Genomic DNA, 8,911 nt, shown 5'->3' with positions numbered 1-8,911 from the left:
GGGGGGGGGGGGGGGGGGGCTAAGCATCCCTAAAGGTCAGTTGTAGAAGAAGCTTGTATTTTTTTCACGATGATACAAGCAGATTTTTATTTTTTATTTTAAGAAGCACTTTCCCAACTTTATTTTTGTATATAAACAATAAAAATACGATTGTAGTTGAGGAATGAAATACTTTAACTGCTGTGCATGTTTACCATTGAAAACACACCAAATACGCACCATACTACTTTTAACAACAGCTTTATTCACCTGAATATAAACTTCTTTGCACTTAATCTTGCTCAGGTGTTCTGATAAGAGGGACTGCCTCTGAAACAAAGAAAAAAGAACCATAAAATAGTTTATAAAAATGTTGCTGTTTTAAGTGTTTAAATTTGTTCCGCAAAAAAAAAAAAAGAATGTTCTCAAATGTATAAGTCTTAATTATGGATTGGTTATCAACTTTTAAAAACATATGTTTCAGTTAGCTCAAAACCAGGTTGCAGACCTAAAGTGGAACTAGCCCGTTAATCCCCACAACAATTGCTCTAAATAGAGCAACAACATTGCTTTGAACAAAAATGCAGTCAGGATTTGATTCAATTCATTTTTGTTGTAAGTTTTTCTTGTTATAACTGAAATACAAAGTATAATGTTCATCTGAGTACATCCTATAAATAAGTTATTCATTTGTATCTTTGTCTTCTCACAGATAATTCTTTGCTCTTTGCAGCCACCAAGAGGCGCGGTAGCTCTGTGTGTGAAAACGTTCTACAGGATTTCATCCATCAAAGAAAATCTGCATTATTCCATTTTAAACCGTTTCTTCTTCTTCTTTTTGATGGTACAGCCTTTGACGTGATTCCATAGAGGCATTGTAAAGTTCAACAAGTAAACTGTAAATAATTCAACTGTGTAAGAAAACCTGATGAACTGTTGCTGCATGTGTCTGTTATCAGACACCCTTTCATTTGTTGTGTTTGACAAACATGGGATAAACCTGATCTACGGTGGCCCTGAGGTATAAATGAACAACAATGGAAAAAACAGAATTACATTAAGCCAAAGCAGAAGTGGTGAAAAAACTGAATTACATTTGAAAAAAAAAACAAAAAAAAAACAGAATTACATTTGAAAAAAATGGAATTACATTAACACGGTGGCGCAACTGGTAGAGCTGCTGCCTCTCAGCGAGCAGGTCCCTGGTTCAAACCCCGGTCCAGGAGCCTTCTGGGTGGAGTTTGCATGTTCTCTCCGTGCATGCGTGGGTTTTCTCCGGGCACTCCGGTTTCCTCCCACAGACCAAAAACATGCATGTTAGGCTGATTGGTAACTCTAAATTGTCCCTAGGTGTGAGTGAGAGAGAAAATGGTTGTTTGTCTCGTTTGTCTCTATGTGGCCCTGTGATGGACTTGCGACCCGTCCAGGGTGTACCCCGCCCCTCGCACAGTGATTGCTGGACATGGGCACCAGCGACCCCCGTGACCCAAAATGGAATAAACGGGTAAAGATAATGGATGGATGGATGGAATTACATTAAGACAAATCGGGGTTGACAGGTATTTTAGAGTAACAGGGTGGACAGTTGACTCAGGGACTCAGTTTATTTTTAATAATTGAAGCATAAAATATATTTTTTGATACCATAAATGTCATTGGATGGGAACTATTATAAAAAGACTATTAAAAAATATTTAAAAATTACATTTTTTTTATTTATATTACTTAGAATTGTGACTTAATTTCAGGAAGCATGAAAGGGGACATGGCAATAAACCCAAGTTACATTTTAAAATTAGATTTAATTGTTTTAAATGATTTCATCTTGTGTACATAAGGTTGTGTTTTATGGTAGAGGGGAGTCAAACATATAACATGAGATTAATAAAATAGATATTAGCCCACCTTTAAACAAAATATACCACATTATGGCATGGCATTCAAAAGGGACCAAATAGTAGGAATGACCCTGCTGTACATTGTTCTGTTTTACGTTATTCATAAAGTTAAAAAAAAAAAAAAAAAAGAACTAAAACACGGTTTGGCTTAATGTAATTCAGTTTTTTCCAATCTTGTTCATTTACATCTCAGGGCCACCTTACTGATCACCATGAGAACCCTGCACGCCAATGGTTAAAAAATCTGCATCTGCTGGATGAGCCGATCCTGGCTGTTGAATCTCTGCATTCCAGCCCTGGAAGGCGTTTGACTTCCAGTCAGCTGGAAAGTTTGTCGTCTCTGAAAGTCGACACATGCGCACCCGAGCACTCACATTCCTCTGTTCAATATAAGCACTGAGGCTCGTGTTCTGGAAGAACAACCACTCTGCACCCTTTTTTGTTTTTTCATTTTATTGAGAAAAAAAAAATCACATACTATTACACAATCACACAGTCCGAACAGCTGCTCTGTGGAAAATAAAAAATAAAACACCTACAGCAACAAGACAAATCCTGACTGGAAACAGGCATAAATTAGAGACCAGATATTCGCCACCTTTTCACTGAAAACTCAGCTGGAGTTGAGGTGAAATAAATGGAATGAGGATCTGACAAGCAAAGTTTTGCAAAGGTCTTTTTTCTTCTTTAAACGTTAAAGATAATGCAAGAAAACTCACGTGGGTTGTGGCTGGGCCAACAGCGGCGACACAAGATGTTAAATTAAAAAACACACCACGCTTAATATAAGCGTGCACGCCGACTGACATTGGTTTACGGAGCCGAAAATGCCTCTAACAGGTTGTTGCCTTCAAAGTTTAGTAAACTCTCAGATCTTCAGTCCACAGATTGTCTATTGGAATGTGCTCTTGAGTTAACAAACCAGTCAAAACACCAACACACACAACAACACAACACAATATAAGCTACTCTACACCACACTTTAACATTATAGCTCATCACGCATCTTGTCCCCTTTGGGTCGAACCACCCTGCCAATGTACAGGATGGAGTTGGTTTTGTTGTCCTTCACCAGGAAAATGAAGGGATGGTCTACGTAGAAGAGCTTGGGCTTCCTCAGCTTCTCTGAGCCGAAGATGCTTGTGTCGTATGGGTTCCCTTCGATGCTCAGCTCCAAGGCCGATGCGTGGAAGACGTTGGACAGATACAGGTCCTTCTTCCCGGAGATGTTGGACAGATCGGCCTTGGACTTGTCCACAGCCTCAGTCAGGCCAAGCTCGGCCAGATGTTTCTGGAAACAAAAAGAACAAAGATGGAATCCCTCAGAACTGTGACGGCAGATTGTCCAGTTCTCCAAAGCAATGTGTTTGTTGATTGGATTGCTTACCTGCAGGTTGTGGCTGACTTCTACAGAGATTTTGGGAAGGGAGACTGCAACGGCTGTGTTCTCCATTTTGCTGAGCCAAGCGTCCACCTGCTTCCTCGTCAGCAGCTTCTCCAGGCGCTCCAGGGGCTCCAGGTGATATGGCATGATAAGAATCATGGAGGCCTGCTTCTGTCCCAGAGGCATGTTCAGCACAAAGAGCTTGTTCTCTTTGTCGTCGAGGAAATCATAAAGACCTGCGGGGAGACGAGACATCAGATCAGATCATCTCACGCATTCTTGTTGAGAAGACATAATAAGATCTGAAGCAGAGATGGTGGGGAGACATGCCTGTGCGGTGCATCATGGGAACTCCAACGGTAAAGGAACGGGTCACCAGGAAACCTCGGTTGTCCACCATTTGTTCGTGGAATTTCTCGTCCCAGTGAGCTGTGGGGTAAAAGCAAGAGCCTCCAGTCAGTCATCTCCACAGGCTTCAGATCAGCCAAGAGGTTCTGACTGTCTGTACTCACGCTTGAAGAACATGGCGTTGACGATCATGGCTCCGTCTGGGTTCTCCACATCTTTGGTAATCTCGGGCAGCTTGCCATCCGTGGACTTGGCCGCCCACTCGTTGATGGAGTTCACCGCGCTCCTCTTGTCCCGGAGGTTGATCTTGGAGTGGTCATAGTTGTAGTGCTTTTTGCTGCTCTTCACAAACTCGTCGGCAAAGGAGACGGTGCTGGGCCCATACAGGCGGTTGTTGATCTTCCAGGTGGAGTTGCGGGTCTTGGCGTTGCTCACCTGAGAAGAAGCAGGAAACACGCTACGATCAGTAGAGTTCAGAGACTCTGGTTTACAGCCTGATCTTCTCGTATGGATGTTTGTACCCCTTACCTCGGTGAGGAGCTCTGACAGGCCCGAGTGCAGGTGCTCGTCCTTGAGTTTGTTGGCACTGAGGACGGTTTTCACCTGAGAGGCGGTGGAGGCCTTACCACCAAGAGCGACCAGTCCCAGAGAGGAGGCAACCACAACAGGAGAGACCACAATGTTCTCCGTGGCCTTGTCCTTGGCCATGGTTTGGTAGAGGCTGAAATAAAACCAGAAGAAAGAAACTTTACTTAAACTGACCAGTCACAAAATCATGGAGAACTTCCGTATTAAAGCATGTGACGGACCTGAAGGCCAGGTTGGCACTGTTTTCAGCCAGCGTGGAGGCATGGCTGCTCAGTTTCTTCTCCTCTGCAGAGGCCGTGAAGGCCAGCAGACAAAGAGCGACAATGTTAGTCATCCACATCCTGTCAAATGGAGAACACAGCTGCAGCAGCCTGAGAGGAGAGAACAAAGAGGAACAGGCAGGGTTAACGGTGGGAAGACTGGGACAATTGGTGGAAATCACACGTCTATATTGTTGAGTTGTACTTGTTCATTAAAATTCTGTCTAAAAAAAGAAGACAAAGTCAGGAAGAGCTGTTGAAGCTCTCAGTCCACAGAGAAGTTCTGGGGAGCTTCTGGACGTGATCAGGGCCACGTCCGCAGCTGAGAGCTGAAGCTGGACACTGACTTCACACTGAAACATGATGCTCCAACTTCATTAGAGACGCTCAGATTGATCCAAAATGTATTTTGTGAAGCAACTTGTGGAAAACCTTGTTTCCACCTAATGACACCGTTCAGGCTGTGAGCCGCTGAGGAATGTGTGTCGGCTGTGTTGAACTTAATCACAAAGAGTTCAAACTAAGAGCTAAACTCGTGTCCTGAGGCAGAAATGACATCGTGTCTGCAGAGAGACGTCGACTGCATCTCTCTTTACTTTACACATTTAGGATTCATCTTAAATTCAGTTCACTTTTGGATACCTGGAGATGTTTTCATGTCTGCCATTTTCATTCTGAAAGACAAAAAGTGGATGTAACAATTTGCACAGGGCAAAAGAACATTTTCAGCTGCCGACCGAAACAAGCATAATCCCTTTTGTTCCCGCTCTCTCTTTGTCCAGCACAGTCAATTTAAAGCTGCACAGATTTTTGAAAACTCTGATCTGATGTTCAGAAGTTCAGCTGCAGAAGAAACGACCAGCAGGTTTAAAGCTGCTTCAAGGGGGAATGAAAGGCTGAACTGTAACAAAGACAAAGCCGTCCATTCAGCGTTTACGTCCCTGAAAACAACAAGCAGAGGTATTTTTCAGTCCTCACCTGGTGCAGAGTCTCAGGGCTTCTTGTCTCGCTCCGGTCCAGTTGGGGGGGCACAGCTGGGACACTCTCTGCAGCTCTATATATCCATGAAGGGAATTTTCTAGAAGCTGGGAATGGGATATTCAAATAAGGATGTCTGTGTTTGCTCAGGAAGTTGGGAGCTGGGACATCCCCCATCTTTTCAAATCACAGGGTTGACTCCTCCTGACTGGTTTGGGATCAGTTTTCAAACTTTCCCACCAGCGGTTAGAGATGGAGACTCAGAGAAAATCTGGTCTGAGACCACCGTCCAGAAGTCCTCTGACGTCTGCTTCTGCTGACTCAACCTTCAGCTCTGGTTTCATCACATTTAAAAGATAAAGATTTGGCTGATTGTATTTATTCTGACTTTATTTTCTGTAAAATTAAGTCTTTGCGTGCATGTGGGAGGTAAGTTTGTCTCTTGTTGTATATTTGAGCCTCTTCTGCGGTTCGTGCCTGAAAGAGCCTTCAGTTCTGAATATTGCAGAAATAAAAGCTTTTATTGTGACTTTGTTCTCACTGCAGCACGAATGAACACTTGGAAAACTATAAAAGTTTCATTCAGACTCAGAGAAGCGGTGGGAGCTCTCTTCCTGCCCCCACCCCCCACCCCACAGTGCCACGTGTCTCCAGCTCAGCTGCAGGGTGGATAAAGGACGGGGGTGCTTAGAAAAATACTGATATCGAACCAGAAACAACCATTATCCTAAACATTTTTTTAATATTTATTTGAAAGTTTCCAGCTCTGCAGGATGCTTCTTTTCACAGCTGTGTCGTTGTAAAACAGGATAAGAAAGACAACAGACGGTAAAACAGACTTAAAGATTGGACCAGGACTGTTCCTCCTGCATGGAACCAGCCTGCACTTTGTGCAACGTAAACTACAACATGCCTTTATTCTCAGAGTTTAATTCCTTTACAGCTGCAAATCATCCCAGGATGCCAGCTGAAGAGATGTTAGCCTTTTTTTGGTGACACGTCGAAACAGGCTTCCAGAACATTCCTCAGAAAACCGGGGGGAAAAAAACAACTCCTCCTCCACGAGCTGAAACTGAAAACCAGTGCTGCATTCTGCTCTCATATATCTGACTCTAAATTAAAGTAAATAATTTAAACCACTTAATTAACGTCACACTCCCATAAAGCCCCCAGCCCAATCACAAATCACAGTTAGGGTGACATTCCTCAGAGTGAGGGTCAAACCCGGGTCAACAAAGTCCCGTCAAACCTTTTAAAGTCCTTTGAAAAGGTTGACCTAAGACACAGAAACAGATTAAATGAAGCTCAGTGGAAGAGCTTAAATGTATTTATCTGTGGAATAAAGTTGTAAAAGTTTTGATTTTTGCTGCATTCAAATATTTTACCTTGAAACACCCTCATTTTATTACATTTTTCCCATTTTATGTCTCTAAAACATCAGGCCAAAATCACTTCAGGTTACGGCTCGTCTGGGAGGAGTGAGCTAAAATGTTTGTCGTTCAACAAAAGACAAAGGCAGATTTGGCCAAAAATTGTAAAAACTTTCCCCTTTTAAAAAGATGGGAATTTGACAAAACGAGTGAGAAAACCGAGCGTTCATTAGGGCTCCACAGCTCCGACTTCACAGCAGAAACTTCAAACGGGTCGCAGAAAGTTGGACTTTACTGAACTGAACTGTAGAATAGATTTTTGTTTGTTTTATGTAAAATCAGAATTTAAGTTTCTGAAGCTTTTACCACAGAATATTCGACAGAGATGATGCCACTCTAACCTTTGCAAACAACGACTTATTTCTATAAACTTATATATTTTGTGCCTTTTTTAACTTTTTGTCCTCTAAAGATAAAACACGGAAACATAAAACAGAACTCTCAGCTCTTCTTCAACTCACCGGTCATGAATTTACGGCGGCCCTAATGAACAATATTTGAAAAAACGGGATTACGTTAAACCAAATAGGAAGTTTTTTGTTTTACTTTATTAACAGTATAAAACTGAACAATATACAGTACACACACAACGGAGATACAGTTAAAAGGAAAGCCTGCTAATTGTATCTTCGTTGTGTGTGTACTGTATATTGTTCTGTTGCTCGGGTTTATGCTGTTAATAAAGTAAAAATAATTTAAAAAAAAAACATCCTGTTTGGCTTAATGTAATTCCGTTTTTTCTAATATTTTTCATTTACACCTTAGGGCCACCGTATGAATATTTTAACATGACTGTTTGTTTGAGGCTTACTTTCTGCTCTGCTCTTTCTATCTGCCTGCCATGGAGTGACGGACAGAGGTAACCTGTGGTTAGCTGTGATGAGTTTTAAGCTTAAGTTTTTAAACAAAATGAGAAGCAATAAAAATATGTAACACTGAAAACATTATCCTGGGGGGCCAGATGAGATGCTAACAAGGACCAGATTTAGCCCACGGGCCTTAAGTTTGACACATGTGAAGAATGCTGATGTAAGTTTAAAGTGGCCGAGACACCAAATTTACATGATAAATATGAATGCATTTTTGGAAAGACATTAAAAACATATTGCAAAAATAATAATAATTCAAGCAAATGAAATGAACAGTTGTTGAAATATTTTCATACGCAGTAACAGGAAGTGATGCCAGTAACAGGAAGTGATGCCAGGAACAGGAAGTGATGCCAGTAACAGGAAGTGATGCCAAAGGGGAACAGTGCATTGAGAGTAGCATTTGATGTTTCTTTAGATTATTTTGAGTCTATCCGAGACAAAGCGTCAGAGTCCAAATAATGTTGTTTCAATAAATAAAGACCAGGAAGTTCAATTGTGATGTCACTTCCTGTTTCACTTTATCTGCACCAAGTTTAAAGAAAATGTGTCAGTTATGTGACAAAATGGCTAAGATCGTGTGTATGATGAGAAAGTTCTTAAATATGAAGATGTTTTCGTCCATTTTTTTTTTTGTATTTGAAGTATTTGCAGGTCACAGGAGCTTTGAGGCAGTAAATGTTTTAAATAAATTCAAAGATTTGTAGTTTTTAACAGCCTCCACAGAACATGTTGTAAGAGTTAATGGTTTGTTTAAGAGCAAATGTCCACTCACAGAACTTCTTCAAAACATTAAAGGTGTTCATGTGCACGTAAAGATGCTTCCACGCCCTCTCTGATCCAGACTTCAGAGTTTTACCTCCGTTAACGGATGCTACATTACATATGATGCAACATTACATATGATGCAACATTACTGAAAGTCCTTCTTCAGGATAACCGATAGAGGGGCTGTGCACGTGTCAGGCATGTTTTTCCTGAGCGGGGAGGAGCAGCTTCTTACATAACAGTTCTAAAGAGATGCTATTTGAGAACATTTGGGCGTCAGAGCTCCAACCTCAGCAGAAGTGGAGAACTTTCTCTGCTGTCGCTTCAATCCTGAACATTTCCAGCTGCACGTACCAACAAACAATCGTGGATAAAATACAAACAGTTAAACATTAAGAGCTTAGAAAGA

At 41.5% G+C, this 8,911-nt stretch overlaps 2 protein-coding genes across 2 annotated transcripts in view; one reads left to right on the top strand and one right to left on the bottom strand.

Moving 5' to 3' along the window:
* LOC119410842 (retinal guanylyl cyclase 2-like) overlaps positions 1 to 294 on the top strand; it is a 22,007-nt gene extending 21,713 nt beyond the window's left edge. The window contains exon 6 of the mRNA XM_037677764.1: positions 286 to 294. Within this exon, the coding sequence (XP_037533692.1) occupies positions 286 to 294 (9 nt within the window). The remainder of the gene's footprint in view (positions 1 to 285) is intronic.
* A 2,084-nt stretch (positions 295 to 2,378) lies between these two features.
* Positions 2,379 to 5,483, bottom strand: serpinh1b (serpin peptidase inhibitor, clade H (heat shock protein 47), member 1b). The gene is made up of 7 exons (XM_037678100.1): positions 5,436 to 5,483; positions 4,419 to 4,568; positions 4,138 to 4,330; positions 3,774 to 4,044; positions 3,592 to 3,690; positions 3,265 to 3,497; positions 2,379 to 3,168 (listed from the first exon to the last, which is right to left on the bottom strand). Exons 2-7 carry the CDS (start codon positions 4,535 to 4,537, stop codon positions 2,866 to 2,868), a joined length of 1,218 nt encoding a protein of 405 aa, XP_037534028.1. The 5' UTR covers positions 4,538 to 4,568; positions 5,436 to 5,483; the 3' UTR covers positions 2,379 to 2,865.
* Positions 5,484 to 8,911: the final 3,428 nt, after the last annotated feature.

This window comes from Nematolebias whitei, chromosome 6 (assembly GCF_014905685.2).
Source record: "Nematolebias whitei isolate Nwh7 chromosome 6, NemWhi1, whole genome shotgun sequence".
Taxonomy (NCBI): domain Eukaryota; kingdom Metazoa; phylum Chordata; class Actinopteri; order Cyprinodontiformes; family Rivulidae; genus Nematolebias; species Nematolebias whitei.
The sequence above is the reverse complement of the archived record's forward strand: the minus strand, read 5'-3'. Positions and strand labels throughout refer to the sequence as shown.

Excerpts from the sequence above, each read along its gene's own strand:
- serpinh1b (XM_037678100.1), bottom strand. The coding sequence starts at position 4,537 with ATGTGGATGACTAACATTGTCGCTCTTTGTCTGCTGGCCTTCACGGCC. Across the intron at positions 4,045-4,137 it reads TGTCAGAGCTCCTCACCGAG|GTGAGCAACGCCAAGACCCG; the intron begins GTAAGGGGTACA and ends GCTTCTTCTCAG. Across the intron at positions 3,691-3,773 it reads CAACGCCATGTTCTTCAAGC|CTCACTGGGACGAGAAATTC; the intron begins GTGAGTACAGAC and ends TTTACCCCACAG.